The following is a 26318-nucleotide window of genomic DNA, read 5'->3' as shown; positions in this document are numbered from 1 at the left end:
GCAGGACTTACCCGGAGGAGTTTGTGAGCCTGGCGGCTCACATTCCCGAGGGTACCCGGCCACGGGGCTGGACAGGGGTGCCGGTCGGTGAACTCGCGCTCCCCGCTGTAGGCGAGAGGCGGCTCCAGTCGTGACAGCGGTAAAAAGAAAGTGGAGGCGAGAGCTCGCGCACGCATCCCGGGGGCTGGAGGAACCCCGGCCCCGCGGCCCCGCCCGGCGACACACGGCGCGGAGTCGCCAAAGCCCCTCTCGCTCTCCCTCCGAGTTGCGCTGCGGGGTATGAAGGGCGAGCGGAGAACCGCAGGTTCGCGCACAGGCTCGGCCGAAGCCTGCCGAGGGCCCCGGGGGGGGGGGGTCAGGCCCCGGGAAGCCCGAGGAAGACAGCAAGACGCGAGCGTCTACGCGGCACCGGCGCGCTGCTGGCAGCGGCGACAGCACACCACGGATCGCCAGGGAGACCCGTCCCGGCGGCCCGCGCGGCGCACCGGAAGCGGACGGCGCGCGTGATTGCGTGCGACCCCCGCGCAAGCGCAACTGGCGGGTCCTCTGTTGGAACCGATTGGAGGTTTAGGGGATGGAGGGTGGAAGGGGATCCGCTGAGGTGGACGGACTGCTTCCGGCCAAGCTCACCGGAGCCGGAAATAGGGGCTGAGCTTGTGAAACCAGAAAGCTAAGAGGCTCGGGATAGGGATGTGGGACAGTCAGGTAACAGGGTGGAGCTCTAATCGAGTTCGGCCTCACCTTTCAGAACTTTCTCTCTCCTTCAGGTTGAGGATGATACTTAATGTTGCTCCAGGCTTCCCACCTCGCTCCGGTGAGCTGTAACAATAGTGATTTTTCTGGAATGGAGATCTCTGGGAACGAAGGGCTGAATTAGATTTTCACGTCATAGGTTGTGCCACATTTAAACACGCTCCTGCAAGACCGCTTGCACATGCAGTGCTAGTCTTTTCTATTTTCCACCTGCCACTGTCACCACCTTGCCAAGCTACCATCGTCTGCCCGTTCTTCTCACCTCCTCTCTGATCTCTACAGTCAACACAGCAGATTGGTCCGTTTGCATTGCTAAGTCTGATCGGGTGTCTTGTCTTTGAGCCTAGGATTGTAGCTCGGTGGTAGAGGGCTTCCCTAGCCTGTGCTTAGCCTTGAGTTCAATCCCCAAGACAATTGTTTCAAACATAATAGTTTGACCAAAACAAAAGATTTGTATTCTCATCGTCACATGTCTACTGTCAATATCAGTAGTTTTCAAAACAAGTTATGACGTTAGTATATAACCTGACAACATGACTTCTATGATATGTTAATGTGGAGGTTTAAATTATAGATATGAGAGAGAGAACAGTCAGAAGAATCTGAAAGAGTTCAGAGCAGAGAGAAAAAGAAGCAGACTGAACATGGCCAAACAGACTGAACCTGGGTAAAAGAAGTGTCCAGTCCAGAGGAAGCTCCATTCCCCCAAACTTCAAAAGGTGGGGAACACAAATGGCTATCTGTGGTGTCCATTAGCATACCAAAGCACATGCCGGCCTCCAGGCTCCCTCAGTATTACAAGTACCTGTTAAATATTTCAAAGTCCATGCTAGCCTCCTAGCTCTTACCACCGCCTCCCTTATCCTTAAATCCTTAAACTCCTTCCATCCGTCCTGCAGTTACCTTATAACCCTGCTAAGGTATGCTTGCTCCCCCACCCATCTCTCTGCTCTACTCCTGTGGCCCTCATGGCCAGGTCCAGTCTGCTGCTGCTGTTCAGTCTGCTGCTTTCTCTCTCGGCTCCAGACTCTTCCGATTGCCTCTACTGTTCTCTCATATCTACAATTGAAACCTTCCCCTTAACAGTGCCACAGAGTGGTTATACCGTCTGTTTATACAAGGGGGAGAGAGGGGGGAGCACAAAAAAACTAGCAGGGTTATAAGGAGAATGAGTAGCTGAGAAGGGAAGCCCAAGAGCCAGAGGGAGTTTAAGGAGGGGGAGGAGATAAAAAGAGGGTGTAACACGGATTTGTGATCCTGAGGGAGGCTGGCCGGCTTGAGCTTTAATATGCTAAGAGGCACCACAGAAAGCCATTTGTCCCTTCTGCCAGGGATAGGTAGAGGAGAAGTGACATTACAAGTCCCTGAGGAATACTGGCTTTTCTCTAACCACAGAAATCCTCCAGTATTCAGGTTGAGCCCATTTGTGAGTATTTGGACCGACTGCCTTTTGGGGTTTGGGGAACTGGAGTTTCCTTTGGACCTAACAAATTGGAGCATTACATGTGTCCTGCTCCAAGGAAGCTGTATTAATCATAGAGAGTGCTTCACATAGTGTATTCTCCGTGATTGGTTCCCAGCTCAGTAAATTACAGTAGCATCCACTGAATTGTTCAACACTCAAACCAGAAACCTGCGAGTTATCCTTTCTGCCTTGACTTCACACCTAGCCCACAGTAACAGCCCTACCTGACTGCCTCTCACCATTTTCTCTAATCCAGCTTTCCATATCTGATCTGGACCCTTCCCCTGTCCCCAGCTGGTGCTGGTGGTTGAGCTCAGGACCTTGTATGCGTACCCTGCTATGGAGCCACACTCTAAACTCTGGCGTTCCTATGTTATTCTCTTATACAACAGCCTTTTTTTTTTCTTGTTTAAAGTCTTTCAGGAACTCACTATTGCACTCAAATTAGCCTCCAAATTTTATAGGGTCAACTCCAAGTACAACAAACATAAATACTGGATAAACAGACAAATAAATTCCAAACACTTCTTGCTGGATGGTGTTTTGTCTGACCAGAAAAGGCATTTATTTTAAATCTCCAAAGCTCTAGATTGGTGTCTTAGGGTTTCAATCATTGTGAAGAGACATCATGAACATGACAACTGTTATAAAGGAAAACATTTAATTGGGTGGCTTATAGTTTCAGAGGTTTAGCCCATTATCATCATGGCAGGATATGGTGGCAAGATGGCAGACATGGTGCTGGAGAAGGAGCTGAGAGTGGAGAAGGAACTACATCTTAATCCCACAGGCACACTGGATGTGACTTGAGTATATATGAGACTGTTGTTTTCATTTAATGAATTACATTAAATTCAGCAGCTGCTCCTCAAGCAACTGCTCTCCTAATCGCCAATTGTAGCTCTGCAGCTATTAGCAATGGTGACTGGCCAGGTGAGAATTTCTTCCTTCAGGCACAAATTCTATCATGACAGCCAAAAGAAACTTTTTTAAGATCTCTATCCTTCTATAGAACTCAGGGTTCAAAAGTTGAGGTGAAGCTCTGCTCACTCTGAGGGGCTGAAGAACAAGTATCTAACTTTCTCCTCTAACTCGTATCTCCTGAAAAACAGGGCGTCCTGCTCAACCCCCACAAAAGAACCCTTGCTACACTTAGTTCCACCCTACCACTTCATGTCAGCTAGTTGCTGACTCAGCCTCCTAACCCCAAGTTAATTTTATTTAATCAAACAAATGCAACACGTCTTTGTATCATTAAACAAATTAGTTCACAGCATAAATGAGTGTAATACATCTTAAATTAATATTCCACAACGTAAGACCTCAAAGCCCACCCACAGTGACATAGTTCCTCCAACAAAGCCACACCTACTCCAAAAAAGCCACATCTAATAGTACCACTCCCTATGTGCCTAAGGGGGCCAATTACATTCAAACCACAATCAGGCACTTATACCCCAACTTCTCCAAATACCTATCCTTATCTCAGTCACTTGAGCCTGGCCTCTATAGGCATTGAACTTGGAGTATTTATCTAAGGCCTAGTACTTTAATTTGAAGGCAATCTTGGGAGTCATCAGATCCTTTGGTTTTTGTAACAGGGTCCCAGAGTTTAATAGTCTCCCAGACCTTAGCACAACTGACTCCATGATGGGAGTACCATTCAGGCCATAAAACTCAGCATGTAGACAGTACCACCTGCCAACATAAAAACAAAGAACTGATCCATCATACTCTGTAGTTCTGGGAAAGTCTCTAAATGTACCAACCTTGCCTTTGGGCTTCTGTAGTGCCTTCGGGCTCATTGTTCTTGCTAACTGAATTATGTCAACCCAAAATATGGATTTGGTGCTTAGAAGTTCACCTGACCACCCAGTGTAGCTGCTGACCAGCTAGTAAAGACTTTCTGTTTGCTTAAACCCCTATCTGAGCAGTCTTTGTGGATATCCCACAACAGTTTTCAAATATGCAATGTATCAAAATCACTTTGAGTTTTTAAAAACTAAATATGTCCCCATGGAGATTTCATCCAGCAAGTGCTAGGTCATGCCTGCATATCAGATCTGATGTGCCTCCCCCTATCGAGTCTAAAGGTTTTGTTGTTGCTGCTGTTCTTTACTTATTTGTTGTTTTGAGACAGGGTCTTTGTTATATAGCTTTGGCTGGCCTTAAACTTTCAGTAGTCTTCCTGTCTAAGCAGCCCCAGTGCTGGGATTACAAGTATGTACTATCATGCCTAACTTCGTTTTCAAACAGGAAACAAGCCCAAAGAGGGAGTGTGCTACAATTCACTCATTACTTCTGCCATCATTTCCTACCCAAACCATCAGCAGTAGCATCCAAACATCCCAATCCATATCCACAAAATAATGTGACTGATTTTGTTGTTGTTTTTATTTCTTTGTTTCTAATGATAGGGTTCTTCTGTGTGTTTTATCCTTGACTGTCCTGGAATGCTCTCTGTAGGCTGACTTTGAACTCAGAGATCAACCTGCCTCTATTTCCTGTGTTGCTTGGATTAAATATATGTGACACCACTGCCTGTTGAAGTTGATTTTGTTTTGTTTTGTTTTGTTTTTTTGAGATAGGGTTTCTCTGTGTAGTTTTGAAGCCTGTCCTGGAACTCTCTCTGTAGACCAGGCTGACCTCAAATTCATAGAGATCTGCTTGCCTCTGCCTCCTGAGTGCAAATTGATTTAAAAAAAATGCAAAGCAGGCAGAAAATAGTGGTTCATGACTGTGATCCTAGCCCTGGGGAAGACTGGGGACAAAGGATTTCCAGGTCCAGGTTAGCCTGCTGTCTATCTAGCAAGAGAGGAGAGACAGAGAATATGAATGAGAATGATATGGATGGCGCTTCTGTCCACAAACTCCCTGGAAAACTTGAGAAGCTTTCTGAGGCACCGAGCCAAGTGTTTGCTGCTTACCACAGCATCTGAATGCACTGGCTCTCCTCTTGGAGCCATACAAATCCTTCAGAACACTTAACTCTTTCCTGCTTTTGAGATTTGGCCGATGCGCTATCCTTGACTGCACTGCTCCTCTTTGATGCTCTTCATGGAGAGCTCATCTTAAATGCCATCTTTTCTGTGACTTTGTAAATAACTCCCCCGACCCCCACAGCCTTTGCAGTATTGAGGCTTGAACCCTGGGCCTTGAGCATGCTAGGCAAGTACTCTACCACTGAGCTACATCCCCAGCCTTAAACATGTTTGTTTGAGATAGGAGTCTCATTAATTTGCTGAGGCTGACCACCAACTGACTTTACTCCCTCAACCTCCCCTGTAGCTCTATTACAAGACTTACAACCCCCATGCCAGACAGACCTTTTGCTTTTCTTCTGTACCCTCATTCCTACTTTCTTCACAGCACTGGTTGCACTCTATAATTGCCTTATTTATCTGTTTATTTACTGTTCCCCTCATTTTTTTTATTTCTTGGGGGCATATAACTTGACTCTGTTGTTCATCACTGAATCCTTACTGCTTAGAACCTGTAAATGTTTATTAAGTGAATATGTGACACCCGAAACAGCTTCCTATAGTGAAAGCCTTTTTAAGGTAGATGGTGAGAGAATTTGAAGTTCTCATTTTGGTGGACTTTTGAGCAGGGCAATGGCATGCCAGATACATCAGTGATCTGAGTTGAGAAACCTTCATGGCCATGGGCCAGGCTCTTCCTCTGGCTTGTTTCTGTATCTACAAAACAAGGCCTACAGCTCTTTGAGTTTATAGTGTGTTGCTATTTGCAAGTTTTTGCAACTTATTACAATTTGTTGTCATAGCAGCCTAGGCAAACATTACTATTCCCAGGCTTGGAAAGCTTACGTAAATAGATTTTCTTCAAGGCCCTTTCTGTCTTAAGGGTTCTGAGTCTGCCGATAGTCTAATACTGACACAAAGTCAGTGTCATGAATCCTATCTTCCACGAATTTTTCTACCAGAAATTTTAACACCCTAAACCCTCACTTAGGCTTCTGCGAGGTACTTAGTTTACCTTTTTATTTTCCCGCACTTGTGGCAGAAGAAGCTAGAAGGAGGAACAGATATAGCCCTCTCAGCTGTAGCCCAGCCCTCATCCCTAGAAATGGTGAAGAAGAGGGAATGAGAAACTTCAGCAGTGTCCTCCCTGGAGGAGGAGATGAAAGTTGCAGAAGCCATAGGCTTCACTACCACCCTGTCTGCTCTCTCAAATGGTCATGCCAAATACAGAGGAAGTGCCAGAGGCATCCGTGGAACCCCAGAGGGAAAGGATGAGGAATGCTCTCTATCACGGCGCTGATAGGCTCTTTGCATGGTTTCAAGAAATTTGCGCCAAATCCACTCTCACCCCTGGCTCTGTGAATGGGAAAGAGGCATTAAACTTGGCCAACATGCTCGCCTGTGCCAGTTTTCAAGCAACTGTGGGCTGGCTGAGCAGATTTATAGATGTCCATAGAACTGCTTTGAAAGCATTCTGCAGAAAGGCCAGTGACATAATGAATACATAAGGTTAATGAGCGACATGATTGCTGACTATAGTCCAGACCACATCTGAGGAAGCAGGAGTTGGCTTTTCCTAGTTGCTTCCCCTGAACACACTTCTGCTGAAGGGGACAGTGCTGATTGGTTGTTGTCAGCTTGACTCAAACCTTGATGTATCTGTGAAGAGAGAATCTTAATTGAGAACGTGTCTCCCTAAGATTGGCCTCTAGGCAAGTCTGCAGGGGGTATTTTCCTGAATAATAATTGATTTGGGAAGGCATAGCCAATGGTGGGTGATGCCACACCTGAGCAGGTGGTCCTAAGGTGTGTAAGTCACAGGGAACAAGCCGATAAGGAGCACTCCTCATGGCCTCTTCAGTTCCTACCTGAGTTTCTGCTTTGAGTGCCTACCTTGACTTCACTTCTCTGGATGACAGACTAACTACAAGCTGTAGATGAAATAAACCTTTTCGCCGTGTGGTGGTAGTGCACACCTTTAATCCCTACACTGGGGAGGCAGAGTCAGGTGGATCTCTGTGAGTTCGAGGCCAGACAGGTCAACAGAGTGAGTTCTAGGACAGGCTCCAAAGCCATTTGATGGCCGTTTGAATGTATTCTCTACTGTCAATTACTTTTATAAAAAAAATAAAAAGCAGCATAAAATTTTAAAATAAAACTACTGAACGTATCTCCATTTTTGAGGCAGACTCTCATGTAGTTCAGACTAGCCTTGAACTTGCAGTGCCCTTGCCTCAACATTCTGAGTTATGAGATTAGCAGTGTGTATGCTGATGATTGTCTCATGTTTTAGATTTTGAACACGTGGTGGGTGAAAACGATGTCTCCTGGCTAGATCCTGTGGCTGTATCTGATTAGCTCCCGGCTAGATCCTGTGCTGTATCTGATTAGCTCCTGGAGTACTTTCCGCATCCTTCCTCCTCCACCCTTCTCCTGCAGTCCACACCGCTGATTGGGCTAGCTCTTTGGGGAGCTTGCCATTTCCCTGACCCAAGTTTCTAGGTTGGGTCTCAAATGCCCACAAGAATACAAAACCAGGGCATTCCTCTTGAGTTTTTTCACCTTGCATAGTTGACGCCAACCTTCATTTCCAACTTGGTTGGAAAGCAGGGTTATGATGCTCCCTGTACGGCCCTTGTCTTCCTTTACCTGTAACCACTTCCACTTGTGTGTCTTTCCCTGAGTGCCTCACTTGTTCTCTTGAGCTAGACACTTCAGTCTTTAAGATGTGACAGGAGTCCTTTCCTCCAGGCTTTCTTGAAGTTTCTGTCACCAGCAGACCCTTCACCCCGTTCCTTTATATTTTCCCAGTGCTCTGTAGCATTTACTTAGAGAGCAAGGACCAGCTAGCTCTTAATGGTGTCTTGCCTGGGACTGCGGGGACAGGCTGTGCTCACTTGAAACTGGTTGGCCAAAGTTTTCTGCATCATTCTGTATCCCAATCCAAGTTACATTCTATTGTTTGATGTGTTCTAACACACAGCATTAAACTTGTGCTCTTCCACCAAAATCATTGTAAGACTTTTGCCTCTGTTTATTAGGCAGGAATTTATTAAGAAATGCTCCAGGCTCCATTTCAGTGCCCTGAGTAATTAAATATGTGTTTAAATTTGCTTTGTTTTTTGTTTGTTTGTTTTACTTAACTGAAAAGCAGAGCCAGTGGGTAATACTAATTGCTGTGCAAGCTTGGTCATCTGCGCTCAGTCAATTCCCAGAATCCACAGGGGAAGGAGAGAACCCACTCCCCAGTGTTCAATCTTGTCTTCTGATCTCCACACACGCAATGTGGCACGCATGATACACCCACACCCACACACAGACCTGGGTTCAGTGTTCCAGAAATTTCCTTTGCTGGGCTCTTTCATCAAAGGGAAGAAAACTAAGATTTACTGTTTGCCCGTTTATATCTAGTACGGTTTAATTTTTTTTATCATTTAATCTTCTTAGAAAATCAATCCAAAAGTACAGCTTCAAGTTAGAGAGCTGAATGAATAATATCCATGCCACTGGCATTTCTCTTAGAGTGTAGTTGCATATTCCTGCCACTAGAGGGAAAGGTGGCTTCATAAGGGAGAAAGCTTGACTAACTGAAAAAGCCTTAGGTGCATCCAGCTGTAGTTGCTCTGATATGGTAGAGTCAGGGGGAAGGCAAGCAAAGAGAAGGAGACACAGAATGTGGGATTTATTCAAATGACTAAAAATGGAACTGTGCCTGAGAGAGCGGAGGGGTTTTGAAGCAGTCTAATCCTTCTGTTGTCTTCACTAATGGAGAAACGAAGCTCCCAAAGGAAAAGCATCGAGCCTTGTCAAGCGACGTGGGATTCCTCTCTGTATGCTGTGAATATGTTTTATTACCATTGGTTAATAAAGAAGCTACTTTGACCTATGACAGGGCAGAATAAAGCCAGGCAGGAAATGCAAACAGAGATATATAGAGAGAGCAGGCAGCGTTGAAGAGACGCCATGTACCTGCCAAAGGAGAAAAATGCCTACCGGTAGGCCACAGCCTTGTGGTGATACATAGAGTGATTGAAATGGGTTAATTTAAGATATAAGAGCTCGCTAGAAATATGCCTGGGACATAGGCCAAAAAGTATTGTAATTAATATAGTTTGTGTGCTTATTCAAGTCTGGGTGGCTGGAAACAAATGCACAGCCTCCATTTACAGTCAATGATTGGATACTTCTGTGCAGTTGGGAAGAACTGAGTGACTCATTCTCCAAATGTAATTTATTTATTGAGATAACTGTTACGAGAACCATATATATATATATATATATATATATAAATTTATTAGGGGATGCTATGAGGAAAACAGACTCAAGGATACAGGACAAGGTATGATCAGTTGCAAAGCCCTTCTGTTCTGCCCAAGGGAGCCAGGAACCAGCTACACACACTGCTTCAAGCAGCCTAACTGGGTCTTCACAACCCAAGAGAGCATGCAACTTGTCTCTCTCCTTTTAAGAGATCACATCTGCAGACAAGAAGCCACGTCCTAAGGCGAGTACCCCAAAGCTATTGGCAGAATGAATTACTACAACAGACAACCTTGATCTTTCTATCACTTGCCTCTGCCTCTATCTCCTCAGTGCTGGGAAAGCAAGACTGCCCACCATACCCACAAAAATAGCACTTTCAAATTCACTGGTACCTGGGGTTGGAGAGATGGTTCAGATGGTTAAGAGCACTGGCTGCTCTTTCAGAGAACCAAGGTTCAATGCCTAGCACCCACATGGTGACTCACAACCATTTTTAAGTCCCGCTCCAAAGGATCTGATGCCCCCTTCTGGCCTCTGTAGGCAGGGCATGTTTATAGCGCAGACATAATGCAGGTAATATCCCAAAACATAAAAGTTAAAATTTTTTAAATCAAATTCACCAGTATCTGAATGTTTTAGTCGGAACCCCCGGAACTAAAATAATTTTGACACAGTAATATTTTATTACAGTGATAATTTATTAACAAAAGAAATGGTACCTGAGATCTCAAACATGTAGAAGACCTTACAAAATGATTAACAACTCCTCCCTCCAACAAGAAACACCTTATTTTTGTCCTGAAGGATGGTTGAGCAATGATTTATGAACAACAGCATCAAGGCACTTACTTGAATTAAAAAAATCCTACTATTAAATATGACCCTAATGGTAAAGGATGGTGACAGCTAAGCATTTTTTAGTAAAAACTGAGAATTCAGGTGCATTCAGCTGTCTCCATGTTGTCTGCACAGGTAAACATGTACAAAGGGGGAAAGTAGGTTGTGCTGGTAATATTCACACTCACGTCTGAGAAGCAGAAGCCATGGTAGCATCGGGACTCTGACCCCAATTTCCCAAACGAATTGCACTGAAGAGGAAGGAGCTGTTTGATTCTGTTTCCTCCTGAGGACGAGGCACAGAGTGCAGGATAAGTTTATTCAAGTGTCAAATGGAAACCCTTTGTGACCAGCTTAGAATCAGTGTCTCCAATCAAAGTTTTGATGCCCTCACTGCCCAATCTGCAGTCTTCAATACATTCTTATTTTAAATTAAGTCATAGGGTATAAAACACATACTAAAAAATCAATTAGTGTATTGCTTATTTGACTTTTTAATTGTATTTAACAGATTAACTTTAAAATTTCAGTTACAAAATACTTTTAGTAAAAAAATAGTTCTTACCATGATGAAAATTACTGTATTAAAAATGCCCCCTTCTGCATCAAAGCCTCCATTTTAAGTTATTTTAAAAACCTTAAATTTTTACTTTTAACTTAAAGTAATTCATTTGTATTCTAATTTAAGATATAGCCTATAAAAAGCCAGCTGGTGTACTGTTTATCCTGTCCCATTATAATTTTCATGCTTAAACTTAGCCCCCAAATTTACTGTCATCCATGAATATCTAAAAATTTTAGAGAAAGGCTTGGAGGACAAAAAGTCCCCAGCGCTAGCTAGTTTTCGTTTTTCTTTTTTTGGCAAGGTCTCACCAATTATCTCAGGCTGGCCTCAAAGATACAATCCTCCTGCCTCAGCCTCCAAGTGCCTCATAGGCCACCATGCCCACAGAGTCCAGCAGCTTTCTGAGCAGCATTTCATCCATTCTGCAATTTAATTTAAAGCGAACTTCAAATTAAGGATCACTGGGATTAAGAAAAGATTCCAAGAGGGGACAAACAAAAAGAACAAAAGACTGGGCAAAAACATAAAGCTTATCAACTGGACAATTCCACTTTTCTATAGACTCTTTCCTGAATATACTGCCTCCTGCTCCAGCCTCAGCAGAATCTCAGCTCAGGCACTCTCTCTAGAGCATTCTCCGAGTCCCCTCTAGGACACCTGTCTCCCAGATACTTGGGAATATCTGAAGAAGCATTTACTTCCATGCAGAGAACCCTCAGCTCAGTAAGGATATTAACAGGAGCTACAGAGCCCGAATCCAAACCTACTTCATTCCTCCTTGTACTTTGCAAAGTGGGGTTAACCCTGGCAATGTGTTCTACAATGTCGAACTGCCAGGAACAGCCTGCAGACGATTGCTGTTTGTGCTAGAATGTAGCCAGGAGCATTAGTCTAATGGATCATCTAGCATCTCCATGCAGTCTCCAAGTCCACCATTTGCTGTGCTGGAAGCTTTTATATAAATTATATCTGTTCCATTGACCCTGCTTAAAATTAACTAGGCGCCTGCCAGTCTTACCCTGTCTAAGACAGACAGCACTGCAGCCACTCAGCTCACAGGGAAGGCTACTCCTGAGCAGGCGTGCCCACACTCTGGCTACAACCTGAGAATATGCTTCTGAGCTCTTTGGGGCTTTGGCGAACCTGTGCCTCTCCCCTTCTAGAAACAGAACCACTTTCTAACTTTGCTCTTAGAGGTGTGCTTCTGAATCCTGATCTTAGATGTGGAGTTTACCAGGACAGAGACCCTGTCTAGCCAGGTCTGTTCCTTTCTGGACAGATAGTTTTCAGTGATCTACCCTTTTACTCCCCTGAGCTGTGGTTCTTTGTGTAGTGAGTCTGCATATGCGCTAGCTATGCCATCCCTATGCACCTGTCACTCCAGCACTTGGAGGAGGAGGCAGGAGGACCAAAAGCTCACAATCACCCCGGCTATTTAGCATGTTTGAGGTCAACCTGTGCTACATAAGGCCTTGTCATAAAGTACACACAGACACACGTTCACTCTGTATTTCAATTAAGTGACAGCCACTTAACAACATTCAGGGTTTTACATCTCTGTTACACTCTAATGTTCTTAGTAAACAAGATAACTTACATGAATGTGTTTAAAGAATTAAAAAGCAAATGAAAATTTGTTATTGTTGCTGCTGCTGGTAAATTAGACTTTGGCTCTAGATTTGATTCCTTCAATTATTAGCAATCAAATCAATTTTAATGTTTGATGTTAGGAAGATCTCAGCCCAAAGATGGATACAACAGATTCTAGAGCAATCATGTTTTTAAAATGGCTATGAAAAGCAGGATCGTGTTTGCTTTTGTGGGACAAACACAAACCAGAACATAACTCAGTAATTTGCTAATGCGTATGTAAAGCTCCAGAACCTATTAGAGCCACACTATAAACTCATATGCAGGCAAAGGGCAGATACTTTCTAAACACTGAACTAAATTCTTTTTCTATGCTGATGTTGAATGGATTGTAGAGTCATCTTAAACACGTGCTTTAAAAAATGTGTGTGTGTCCCACAGAGGTCAGGAGAAGGTGAAATCCCCTGGAGCTGGAGTAACAGGTGACTGTGAGCGGCCTAATGTGGGTGCTGGGAACTGAACTTGGGTCCTCTGCAAGAGTAGCGAGTACTTTTAACTACTGAGCATCTCTCCAGCTGCCACTCACATGTACCTACTAGTCTCTCACTGAGTATTCAACATCTGTAACAGTCTTAATTCCAACCTCGCTTGAAGAAAGGGCAAGAGGGATTTTAAAAAAAATGACTAGGATACTGTAATCTTACAACTGTTCACGAAGCTAGAGAGCGAAATGAAAACAAGCAAGCAGCTGTTAACACTTCTGAATTCCTGGGGGAGCGCTCAAAAGGGATGTCAAACACCACAACAAGGTAGTCTTTATCAGCACAAACCTCTAAGATAGAAAGTCAAACTTCTATTGGGAAAACAGAAAGGTATTTCTCACATGAGCAAACAGGAGTGTAATGGCAACAGAAAAAACAACAGAAGCAGTTTTTGGAGTGTGTGTGTGTGTGTGTGTGTGTGTGTGTGTGTGTGATGTTTAAAAGCATTCTGCCTCAATACATTAGTTAGAGTTTGCTTCCCATAAATATTTTAAATTTTTTTCCATATTAGAACAGGCTAAAACATGATTTTGTACTTTGGCAATTGTGACTTTGATGACTTGGGTAGTAAGTGCTTTAATCTCTCAAAGGTTGGTTAGTCCTGTATGCCTTGCTTGGGTGAACTATTTTTCTCACCTGTCAAAGTATTTTTCTGAAGAAACTACGCAATTCCTAACCTGTGGCCAGCCACCAAGAATGACACACCAGTAAAACTAAGGTTCCGTGAAAGTTCCAAGTCCTCCTGCATGCAGCTACTTCTACTTAAGAAAGACTACCAATGCCCAGCAGATCCTTGCTAAAACACGACAGTGTGTTGGATTACTGTTGGTGGTGGCATTTCTTAAGGGGAACTGTCATTCGTTCTTTTGTTTTTTTACAATCTCTCCTTGACTATGCACCACAAGTCCATTTACAGGGCTGAAAGAACTTGCTGAGACAATATTCTGCTTTGTCTGACAAGACTGCCACTGATTCAGAAATACCAACTTAAGACAGATTTCAGGAGAAAGCACCAGGCTAAGCCAAAGAGGAAACAGCTTACAGTAGGCAGGTTCTCAGAAACAAAGATGGAGCTGAAGAACAAAGACTCCCACTGTCTCTCTGACTTTGAACTTTTTCCTTACCTACTTATTCTAAATAAAAAGGCATGACTAAAAACATCAGTGTTTACAATAGAGGTCTGTACAGTGTCGGGCTGGCTGTCAGGACCAGCTTCTCGTAGGAGACTATGCCACACTTCCTGTGTAAAGGAGAGGAGAAATGCGACTTCCCACTACCAGCCAGAGATCTTACTGCTCTCTGGGAGCAAAACAGAGAACGACAGTGAGAACAGAACTCGTCTAGGAGGCCCTTGTGCTTCACCAGTCCCTGGACCAGCAGTACTGTCTTTCTTCCCTGCTCCGCAGAGCCATGCGAAGGCTCGTGTGTGTAAAGCAAACCCCAACTTCAGCTCTCTGCCTCCTGGAGGATAGAGTTCAGATGTACAGTCCCTAAGGCAAGGTGACCAAATTTGGGGGCTGCTTTACAGTTCCATTTGTTTATATTGTACCCCAAGAATGATTATCTGCATCAAAGTCTGAAGCCACAGCATTTTCTTCTTTTTGATTCTGCCCACCTCTAAGCTCTACCGCACGTGAGAATATCAAAAGGCTATTGGCTTCAAAGAGAAACTATTTCAAGTGTGTACCACTTTCTCCTTTCACGGTAGAAAACGTTGCATGTTGAAACTGGCAAGACACTCTTCTTCCGTTTATTTACTTTCTCAGTCACCAGAAAGGTTCAGACCATTGAGAGCAGGCACTCCTTTCTGCTTCTGAGAGTCTACTGCAAAAGCCACTGCTTCAGACAGACTATAGAACAGAAGACTTTCTTCTTCCTTTTTGCAGTACTCTCCTCTGGTCAAGGAATCCCTCACAGAAGGATTGCACTGAGCCAGTAAAACCTGAACGCCAATGGCTTCATAATCCCTACGAACTTCTTTCAGTGTGTGGATCCCCGCGGTGTCTAGAAACTGGATCGCACTACAGTCAATCACAATAGTGTGCAGCTCCAAGGGGTCATGGGACAGCTGCACTGAAACTTCATCTTGGATCCCACTGAAAATCACTGTTTCCTCTTTGAGTTTCTTCTTCGCTACCTTCTTCCAAGCTGCCTTTACCAAGACTGGGTTCAGAGTTTTCTTGTACAGAGCTGATTTAAAGCATTCTTTGTTTATGTAGTAGAGAGGGGATATGAAGCGGAAAATCTTGATGCCTGCCTTGGTCTGAAGGTTCTTGTAGTCAGAAATGGATTCAAAGGTTTCAGACTCTTCTTCCAAACCAAGCAGTGAAGCTTTTGGCTTCTGAGTACGGAGGATTACACAAAACATGGAAAAACAAACCCCAACAAGCAGGCCTATTTCGGTGCTTAACAGAGCGGAGGACAGCATAGTAACAAGCCAGATAACCGTATCCATTCTGCTAACCCTCCACATCTTGGGCAGGTCTCTAAATTTGAGAAGGGCACCCCGGAGATTTACAATAGTGATGACACCAAGGACACATTTTTGAAGGGAATAGAATAAAGGAGCTATTACCAGAAGGACCAACAAAAGAACAAGGGCTGTGACGATAGCTGACAGCTGGGACTGGCAGCCTGTTGATTCTTTCACCAGTGTCTTTGCGAGAGCAGCACTCGTAGTTATGCAGTGGAAGAAGGAAGGTATGATATTACAAAAGCCAATGGCGTACATCTCTTGATTTGCTTTGACGGTGTAGCCATGTTTCTTGGCAAACATCTCAGAAAGAGATACAGTGGTAGCAAAACCAATGATAGAAATAGCTATTGCATCTACAGCCACATTAGGAATCAGGCTCCAGTCTGGTGCTTGGGGCGGCATAAACCCAGTGGGAATATGTCCAGAAATACTGGAATTGTAATTCTCATTTAGTTTTCCAAAATGAGAAGCTAATGTCGCTGCCACAACGACAATGAGTTCGGTTGGAATTGGCGCCTTGAGCTTGGCCTTGAAGCGTTCATTGAGTTCTTTGCTTGGCAAAAGGACCAGGAGACACAACAGGCTGGTGATGAGATCACAGATATTGGTCTTAGGGATGTTTCTAAAGATATTGATCCAGGTAGTGATGACCGAGCCTACACCACTGCTCCGAGGAAGCTTCAGCCCGAGGAGGTACTTGGCCTGAGATGTGAGGACGGTGAGAGAGGCACCAGTGACAAACCCACTCAGCAAGGCATCTGAGAGGTAGACAGAGACAAAGCCCACTTGAAAGAAGCCCATCGCTACCTGGAAGAGAGCATATGCAAGCGTTAAACAGAGATGGGAACGAGTGTCTCATACCACCCTGGCCTTCCTCTACTGCGACGAACCAGACGACCAGAGACCGTCAGAGCTAAAAGAAACACAACCATACATGACTTTTCTTTCATGTCACAAGGCAGGGAAGGTTGCCTAAAGTCATACTCACTAGCCTCCCTATGAGGACTTGGGCTTTCACCTTATCCAATAATTTGAAGCTGGGACATAGTTCAGATTGCTTTCAAGGTTCCAAACAAATGTATACAAACTCAAATTGGAGAAAGTCTTCTTCTACTTAAGAAAACATTTTCTCCAAATTAAAAAGCATTATCATAAAATGGAAGGTTTCTAATTTTTATTTTTGGAGGCAAGGTCTCATGGTCCCAGGATAGCCTTGAACTTTGATGACCCCAAACTCCTGATCTTTCTGCCTCTTCCTCCCAAATGCTAGGATTACAGGCATGTACTACTATACAGATGAAAGTAAAATTTTAGCTGCTAGAAAAAATTAAGTTCACATCAAAACTGAATCATGCTCTGTCATGCCTCTGAATTAGCAATACTACTCTAGCCTCTGCTGCCCTAGTCCGTAGACTTCTACTACCCCTCCTCACCTTGGTGAGATATACTAAGAGAGCCAACATGGGCTCTAGGCAAGACAACCATCACCTCCTTCCGTTTCTCCCACCTCATCCATACCAACTAAAGCCAACTATTATTCCTAGCTCCAAAGCCTACATAGAGAACAGGTCTAATGCTGGTATTGGTTTCTGGATGCTAAAAGGCAGGGGCATAATCGTATCAACACATTTGCAGGTTCCACACGAGACTCGAGAAGATTCTATTTTGTAATCATTTCTCTTGGCAGGTCAAAGAGTGGCCCTCAAGATTTTCTCTCCCTCTTCATCAATCCAAGAGAACTACTAAATTTAGTAGAAGTCTCTCACTAGAGTAGCTATTCATTTTTTATTTTATTTTATTGAGCTATACAGAGTAGCTATTCTTAAGGAAGATGGGAGCTGGCAGTAATCTGAATGACTCTGGCATCCCACTTCTCCCTTCCCCATCCCTCCCCCATCTATCCCTCTTGCCTGACTACTCATGGTGATTTTACTAATAATCAGCCACACGTGATATTAAGCAAACCCAGTGTTTCTAACATAGAAAGTTAAAATTGTACTAGTTGGTCTGAGGACCATGCTGGTCTATTTTCTTTTTTTAAATAAAAAATATCTGATTGTTGGTCGCTGCCTAGGAACAGGCAGGAAAGCCAGCCCTATTTTACCAGTGGAGTTTGGCTTTGGGTTCTACTGTTCATATCTTCAGCACTCAGTAAATGGTGGGTTTTTTTTTTTTTATAACCCTAACAGTCCCCACACCAGAGATTTGTGTATATTGATTACTTTTGCCAGAATTAACCAATTGTTAAGTCTCCCTCATTCTTTGTCCTTCCTTGGTGTCTCAGTGTGTCACCATGGAGTCCTGGAACTTGCTATGAAATCAGGCTGGCCTCAAATACAGAGATCCTCCTGCCCCTGCCCCCTGAGTGCTAGGCTACCACACCCAGCCTAACTGTTCACCATTTCTTACCTGATAAACTCCAGCCATGAAGGTCACAGTGGTGCCAATTTTAATTGCATAACAACTTTTGGTACAAAGCCCATCTAATGTTTGGTTTACTGACACACATCCATTTGAAGTCACTGCAAATGAAGATGATGTAGCAGCAATGTCGGGGCAGACTTTATGTAGTTCTCGGTCAACTACCTCACCAATCATAAGGCACAGTATTCCGAAAATGCCCACAGAGATGTGGCGAGAGGTACCAAACAGGCAATAAATGATGCTGGCAAAAAATGATGTATACAGACCATAGATAGGCTCCTGGCCAGCCAACAGGGAGTAGGCAATAGACTGGGGCACCAGAAGTATGCCTACAATCAGTCCTGACATCACATCGCCTAAAATGTTTTTCTTAAGATTATATTTTGGGAGCCACCGCAAAATAGGAATGAAATCAAAAACCATATTTTTTACTCTGGCCGGGCTACACTGGCAGCTCTTCTGCAGCTTTCTGATGACAACTTTTTTGATGTTAGTATCTGGCTTTTCCTGAGGTTCCATGTGGATCCTACGATAAGGTCTGTGTCGATCATTGGTCTCAAACTGCTTGAAGTCAGTGCTTGATTCCCTTTGGGCCTCCAGTGGGACCTCAGATGGAAGACTGAAGGCTTCTTCAGGTAAGTCCCTCAGTGGAAAGTCATGCTGCTCTTTATCTTCCGAAGACATTTTTGGAGTCAGATGGTTTATTTCCTACCCCAGAGAAAATATAAACGTTAACTTATAAATTAGTTCTCAGTGCTCACATATATTAGCAGTCCTACTAACCCATTTGTGGGGTTAAAGAATTCCATTTGGGGTAAGCTTTTTCTTTTGAGGCAGGGTTTCACTATATAGTTAGCTGACCTGGAACTTGTGATGCAGACCAAGCTAGCTAAAATTCAGAGATCACTTGCCTCTGTCTCCTTCATACTGGAATTAAAAGCATGGGCTATCATGTCCAGCCTGGGGGGAGATAGCTCAAATATCTACTCTTTTACTGAGCCTTATCTGTCCTGGCCTGAGAGAGGTCAGGGGGAAAGGCCAGAAGTAGACTATACACAGAAAGTCACCAGGTTGGTTCAAAACTTCCCAAGAACACTAAATATTTTCCTTTGTATCTTCCTGGATTCCCTGAAGATTTTTCTAAAAAAATATTATCAGGGCAGCCTTTCTCCTTTCCATATGCTACCAAGGTCTTCACAGGCTGGGTATAGAAGTAATGTTGCCCAGAATTTTCACTTGGCAGATGCACAAGGGACCCTACCTAGACCTTTGGGCCCTAAATTCCAGATCTGGTGCCAAAGGATCTACACTATTAACTAGAAGAACACAAAGCAAAACGAAAAGATAAAAATAACAACAACAAAAAAAGACAACCAAAGGTCTTACAGCAATAGGAAAAGAACAAGGTTTCTAAAGGAGCATAGTAAATTGTCAATGATTATGTCACAAATTAGTTCCACATCAACTGTGAGCTTAGCTTTGTATGGTAGTTTTAATGTAACTGGTCTCCATAATCTCATAGGAGTGGCACTATTAGGAGGTTTGGCTTTGTTGGAGTGAGAATGACCTTATTGAAGGAAGTGTGTACTGTGGGGGCAGGTTTGGGAGGCTTCCTATGCTCTGGGTACTGCCCAGTGTCTCAGTTACTCCCAGTTGCCTTCAGATCAGATTTAATCAGCACCATGTCTGCTGCACTCTGCCATGCTCCCTACCATGATGATAATGCCTCTGAAATTGTAAACAAGCCAATCCAATCAAATGTTTCCCTTGTAAGAGTTGCTGTCATGGTATGTCTTCACAACAACAGTAATAAAAATATATCTTCACATACACACAAAAAAAAACCAATAAAACACCAAGTAAGTCAGAAGTTGGTACCAGGGACTGGAGTATTGTTACGACAGTCCCGATCATGTTTTTGTTTGGAGGAATGTGGACTTTGGTACTTTGGGTTAGGAAAACAGTGGAATGCTTTAAGCACCGCTTAATGGGCCATCCTAGTGGAGCGTGGAAGACAGTGGTGCTAAGTTATTTGAATTGTGGGGATCAAGATGTTTCAGAGGAGAAGGATCTTAGTATGTGGCCTAGAGACTGGTCTTATGATATTTTGGTGAAGAATGTGGCTGCTTTTTGCCCTTGTCCAAAGAGTCTACCTAAAGCTAAAGAAAACAGTTTTAGATTAATTCCCTTGGCAGTCGAATTCTCAAAACAGCCTAGCATAGATTCTGTCATGTGGTTATTAGTACTAACTCTAATGAAGATTTATAATGAAAAAAGCAAGCTGAGCAAGAAAAAATACAAAATGTAAAATTTGAGGAGAAAAAGCACCAGCAAGTGGAATGCAGCTAAATCCTGTGTTCAAGGAGATAAACAGATTAAGAAATGGAATACAGGGAGTGGTGACCTCAGGGCAAGATCCTACCAGCTAAGAAAAGCTTAGAGCTGGGTGGTATAGAGCTGCCACAGCTTTAATTCTAGCACTTGGGAGGCAGAGGCAGGTGGATCTTCAAGGCAAGCCTGGTCTACAAAGCAAGTCCCAGGACAGCCGGGAATGTTACACAGAGAAATCCTGTCTCAAGCAACAACAACAACAGCCCCACCCCCCCCCCACACACACACACAAAGAAGAGAGTTGCTGTGGTCATGGTGTCTCTTCACAGCAATAAAAACCTAAGACATCTAGCATGGCTAGGTCTCTGTCAAGACCTTAATAATTGTGTAAAAATCCAGCTGAAATGCTATTGCTACTAACAGCAGCAAACAATCCCCTTAGCTCAAATGAATCAGTTTCCCTCGGGTCCTGTGGCATTCTGTACCCGTTAATCAAGCAGGACCCCGTGAAGCTCCTGCAGGAAAGGTGTGCCATTCTGTCCATCATGTAGTCACCACCAAGTGTAACACTGAGATAGCAGGTTTACTGACATGTTCAAATCAATCAAAGAACACGTTGTGACCATGCCCAGACAGAGGAAAATAGATGAAGGACTCAGAAAGTTTTGAATTGACAGAAGGAAAGGGGACCCTTGTCAGGTTCTAAAGACCTGTCATTACCAAGACGTTATAATTGAAGAGTCCATACCCTATTCAAGAACACAAGATATATAAAACTTACCCATATTTGCTTAACTTAGGTTGAACAAGAGAAAAGCAATAATTATTCTGATGGTCTTTAGGAAATACAGAAGGAGAGAAGACCAGATTTAGAAGACTACTGACCCTGAGCAAGTCAAATGGTTAGTGAGCTGGTCCTCATGCGGTGTCTGTCTTCTCACTTCCTTTTCCTGAGCTTGATTGAGTGATTTTCTGTCTGGGGCAGTCTTTGGTCAAAGTGCTTTTCTAACCCTAAGATAAGACAAAGAAATGTTAGAACACTTCTACTACCAATAATAATAACAACCAGACCCATGTGGGTGGTGAGAACTAAATATAAATCCTCTGGAAGAGCAACCAATGCTCCTGACTTCTAGGCTCTCTCGTTTAGCCATGAGAATCAAATCCTGACAGTTGTTCTTTTAGAACAAGAAATGACTCTATATGATGTGGGAGTCTCCTCCGTATGCTGTGAATATCACTGGTTAAAAAAGGAACTGCTTTGAGCCTACAGCAGAGCTATAGGGGAACAGAGTTAGGCAGGGAAAACTAAACTGAATGCTGGGAGAAAGGAGGCAGAGTCAGAGAGAAGCCATATAGCCCTGCTGAAGATAGACGCTGGAACCCTGCTGGTAGGCCATGAGCCTTGTGGTAAAATATAAAATAATGGAGATGGGTTAATTCTAGATGTAAGAGCTAGCTACCAATACACTTAAGTAATTGGCCAAGCAGTGTTTTAAATAACATAGTTTCTGTGTGATTATTTCGGGACTAAGCAGCCAGGAACCAACAAGCAGCTCTTTCTTCCAACAGATATAAAGCTACAATCCTTGCTTGTGTAGGTTAGCGGTAGGAGCTACAGTACTGACCCAATGGTCTAAAGGCACTTGCAAAGAAAACCGTTGGTGAGGGTGAGGAAGAGGAGCTAGAAGTGATTCACAGTGACCCAGATCCTTTGAGTATGCTGGCCTAGTTTCGTGAAGCATCTTCTTAAAACGTCCTTTACATGGCCACTTGGTTTCCTCTCAAAGACAACACACTTTTACTTTTTTCCCTCAAAGTATAAAGACCACGAGGTTCTGAGCTCTCCCATTGCACACTGAGACGAGATGCAGCTCAAGCATTACAGCACTGGCCACACATGGATAACCAAATCCTGGATGATCAGGAGGACACAAAGAACAGGGCATAGAAAGAACAGAAATAATACCATTTTGTTAGACCTAAGATTCAGATACTCACGCTGGCTCCTTTACATTTCCATGTTGATATATTTATAAAATAATTCTAGTTTTTCGAGGCAGGGTTTCTCTGTGTTGCCCAGACTGTCTTGGAACTCGCTGCGCTGCGTAGACCAGGCTGACCTTGAACTCACAGAGATCTGAGCGCCTCTGCCTCCCAAGTTCTTGGATTAAAGGCGTGCTCTACCTTCCCCGCAGGAATCATAATATTCTTAACCTAAGGGCAGGAAAAAAAAAAAGACCCTCAAAACTTTGAAACTGAGAAAGAGCTTTCAAGATGCAGTGTTTAACTAAACATAAAATAATATTGAATATAAATATATAAACACATATAAATGTAAAATATGACCCCTTCCTGCCAACCTTTGATCATCATTGTTCATGAAAGCATAGTCATGGTGGAAATAACTCAGTTATTCCTCAATACGCATACAGGTAAACAAAATGTGGTACAGCCTTGGATTGGATTATTATTCAGCTACTAAAAATGATTAAAGGTCTAATATTTTTCATTTGCAATGTGGATGAAGAATTTTTAAATATACTTTATTTATTTATTTATTTATTTATTTATTTATTTTTGGTTTTTCGAGACAGGTGGTTTTGGAGCCTGTCCTGGAACTAGCTCTTGTAGACCAGGCTGGTCTCGAACTCACGGAGATCCGCCTGCCTCTGCCTCCCGAGTGCTGGGATTAAAGGCGTGCGTTGTGCCACCACCGCCCGGCTTAAAGATACTTTAAAAGATACGAGTGGACTTGTGTGGGAGTTTGTGCACTGGAGGGCAGATGCTCACGGAGGCCAGAAGAGGCTATAGGACTCCTTGGAACTGGAGTGATAGGTGGTTGCAGCTCACAGCCTGCCTGACATGATGCTGGGAACTAAGCTTGAGTCCTCTGCAAGAGTGGTATGTGCTCTTAACCACTGAGACATCCCGTGAGCCCCCTTGATGAAGAATTTGTAAATCATATGCTAACTGAATGGCACAAAAAGACCATTATCCCCATTGTCATGTCCAAATACAGTGACTGGCATTTGATCCCCAGAACCTCCACCCATATGCACCCTCTCTCAAAATAAATTTTTTTGTTTTTTAATTTTCACAGGAAATTTTAATGAAAAAGTATGTGAAATACCTGTATGACTACATAGCACCAATGTGATAATAGTTCAGGTTTTTGTTACATTCACAGGCTGTGGATATGCACACCTTCAACACTTCACTGATCCTAGACCTAAATTTTATCAATCTGCTTGTTTTTGAGACAGGGTCTCAGTATGTAGCTCTGGCTGGCCTGGGACTTGCTATGTAGACCAGGCAGGACTCTAACTCTTGGAGATCCACCTGCCTTTGCCTCCCAAATGCTGGGACTATGGCACTACACACAGCTACAACCCTCCATTTCATGACCACTGTGTGGTTTGCTTCTCTGGAAGAGACAGTCTTTTAACAATATGAGGTCAACAATTTGGATACGTTTCTCCAAATTCTGCCAAGGCTTCTATCTACTACTAAATGTCTTCCCTGTAAGAGCAAGTCCCATGGCCTCTATTAAGTTCAACCAACCAAGATCTGGCTTTTTCCATAGTTTTGTTTGTTTTCTTCTAGCTGGAATGCCCTTCCTCAATTAAATACATACCTATTTTTTTTTTTTAATTTCTCTCAAATGTCACCTTACCAATCAGTTTCTTACTAAATGCAGAATGTAAATTAGCACCTCTCCATCTCCGGCTCTGCCTCTTGGAGCCACCCCCTTCTCTTTGGCTTGATGTTTTCCCCCATGCCACTTCATATCATATATTGACTTTAAAATTCATTTTAACTATGTGTGTGCACGCATGTGCGTGCGTGCACGAGTGTATGTGAGCGTGAGGGAGGATGCCCTAGGAGTCCAGAAATGGGTCTCGGACCCTTATCAGTTACAAGTGGTTGTGTGGCACCCATCAGGTCCTGGGAACCTAACTCAGGTCCCGTGCAAGAGCAGTACATTCTCTTAAGCACGGAGCTGTCTTTCCAGCCTCTATACTTAGGTTAAACTGTAATCTCAAGTTGTTTGCCTAACACCTAGTAAGTGTTTTACAAGCATTTGTAAAGTGGATGAATGACAGTTTAAGAGCTTTGCCGGGAAGAAAGGGGAGTTATTTCCTTTATTCTCATCCAACCCAACAACTGCGTGCACCTCTTTGTACAAGATACTATAACCAAGACTGCATCAACATTCTATAGTTCGTTAAGCATCTACTTGGGTTTTCCCTCACTCAAAGTTTATACTATCGACTTCTCAATCTTACCCTAGAATACAATTTGGAGATTCCAAAGCCCTGCATATGTTCACCTCTCCCTTTTCCTCTAGGAGGCAGCACAGCACGGTACTACACGGTGACTTTGGTGACTTTCTGCATAGACTGCCGATGAAAATGCAGATTCTTGGGCCTGCCCCTGCACATCCTAGGAAACAGAAGCCTCTGTATTCTGGGTGACGGGGAGCTAATGAGTATGGGACCAAAGCTGGCAGATCAATAGGAGGGATCGGATAACCATTGGATCCCAGCCACTGTTCAACAGCTTTATGGTACCAGATAAAACCTACTCGGCATCAGTTCCTGACCTGTAGAATGGGGAGGTTACCAGTACCTCACACAAGTGAAGAAGAGCTCAGAATAGTACAGTACACAAGTCAGAAGTATTATGCAATACATAATAGTTATTAGCCCATGTCTCTGGCAATTCTTAAATGACCTTCCATTTTTTTTTTTTTTACTGAATGTCTCTGGCAATTCTTAAATAACCTTACTTTTTTTCTTTTCTTTTTTTTTTACTGATCTATTCAAAAAACAAGAATTTCTTTTATATCCAACACAGTATATCACACTGGTTCTGGATGTCCCATAAAAAATCGCGGGGTTAGGGCCACACTTGGGGGAAGCCTCAGGTTCAGTCCCCAGCAACTCTATAACCAAAAAGAACCGTGAGGCAGAGGAAGAAAACTAACACTAGTATAGTGTCAGAAAGAGAACTTAGGCTGTGAATGCTTTTAAATCACTGGTGAACCCAAAGTTATGAGAGAAAAGGACGCAGTCTGACGCTGCACGTGGAGTAGAGGCGGGGTTCACTTACTAGCTATGCCAGGGACTTGCTAGGTTGTTTTAGATGAGTTCTTAGTGTGTCTGTCCACCTAAGCACTGAAAGAATCCCAACTCTAGTCTAGAGTTTAAAAGGATTTCTGCACTGAGTTTTGTACCTAACCAGGAGTGGAAGGCGGAGATGACTCCTCCATCCATTCCGGACGCATACCAGCCCACTGCAGGTATCCCAGGTACGAGGAGAGCGGTACCTGTCCCATTTGACTGCGGACGCTCCCCTCCCGTCTCCGGTCCTCACCTTAAGGCTCCGGACTACCAAGCCCGGGCTTCCGAGGCGCGTCTTCCCGTAAGACTGGGCTGCGGGGATGCTGCCGCGCGGGCACAGGCGGTGCGGCCGCGAGTGAGCCTCCCTTTAATCCCCCGGTCACCGTCCCCGCCCATTACCCGGCCCCGAGGAGGCGGCCCGCCACTGTCACCGGTGGAAAGGTGCGGAAGGAGCCCAGCGAGCCCAGCGGCGTGGCAGTCACGTGGCTTGGCGGCGCGACTGCTAGCCAATCACCCCGACCGGCCAGCGATCACCCCGCCCCTCGGTCGCTCGCTTTCTCGCGATTGACTGTTCTGGACCCTCTGCCACGCATCAAAGGTCTCCGAGTTATCTGCGGATCCCGCCAGCTACTCCCTGGGCTCGAGGTGGGCTCCAGCTAGCAGCCTGAAGAAGGTGCCGGGGCTCTCGAGAACCCTCCTCGAACTCAGCTAGAGCCCTCCTCGAACTCAGCTGGCGTCCGAAGGCTTCAAATGGCCACAGGCTCTTGCCCCAGGACTTCTTCCGTTCTCCGTAGAGCCCAGTAACCAGAGAGTGCTTTTAAAGGGTGTCAATGGAAAAGTAAAGATAGATATGAAATTTCACCCAACTGTTGTTTGACACTTTCCTGGCTTTTCATGACAGTTAGGGAGAAAAATCAAATGGTCTCTGTGCTGGCACCACCACCATTGTTTATTTCTGCTACACA

The 26318-nt window shown here is 44.1% G+C and overlaps 2 protein-coding genes across 4 annotated transcripts in view; both read right to left on the bottom strand.

Moving 5' to 3' along the window:
- Hmgxb3 (HMG-box containing 3) overlaps positions 1-564 on the bottom strand; it is a 50308-nt gene extending 49744 nt beyond the window's left edge. Inside the window, exon 1 of one of the 2 annotated variants that reach the window (XM_041641421.1) lies at positions 12-564. The gene's annotated coding sequence lies outside the window, so the exon portion shown is untranslated. The remainder of the gene's footprint in view (positions 1-11) is intronic. The other variant, XM_041641420.1, reaches the window with a different exon arrangement.
- A 9039-nt stretch (positions 565-9603) lies between these two features.
- Slc26a2 (solute carrier family 26 member 2) lies at positions 9604-25721 on the bottom strand. 2 transcript variants are annotated; one of them, XM_041641413.1, is made up of 5 exons: positions 25607-25721; positions 22229-22444; positions 21113-21238; positions 17882-18604; positions 9604-16279 (listed from the first exon to the last, which is right to left on the bottom strand). In XM_041641413.1, exons 4-5 carry the CDS (start codon positions 18578-18580, stop codon positions 14759-14761), a joined length of 2220 nt encoding a protein of 739 aa, XP_041497347.1. In that variant the 5' UTR covers positions 18581-18604; positions 21113-21238; positions 22229-22444; positions 25607-25721; the 3' UTR covers positions 9604-14758. The 2 variants fall into 2 exon arrangements, with proteins under 2 accessions (XP_041497347.1, XP_041497348.1); XM_041641414.1 differs by lacking the exon at positions 21113-21238.
- Positions 25722-26318: the final 597 nt, after the last annotated feature.

This window comes from Microtus oregoni, unplaced genomic scaffold, assembly GCF_018167655.1.
Source record: "Microtus oregoni isolate MIOR12 unplaced genomic scaffold, Mior012 000069F_ref0000032, whole genome shotgun sequence".
NCBI lineage: Eukaryota > Metazoa > Chordata > Mammalia > Rodentia > Cricetidae > Microtus > Microtus oregoni.
This window is presented reverse-complemented; position numbering and strand designations above follow the sequence as displayed.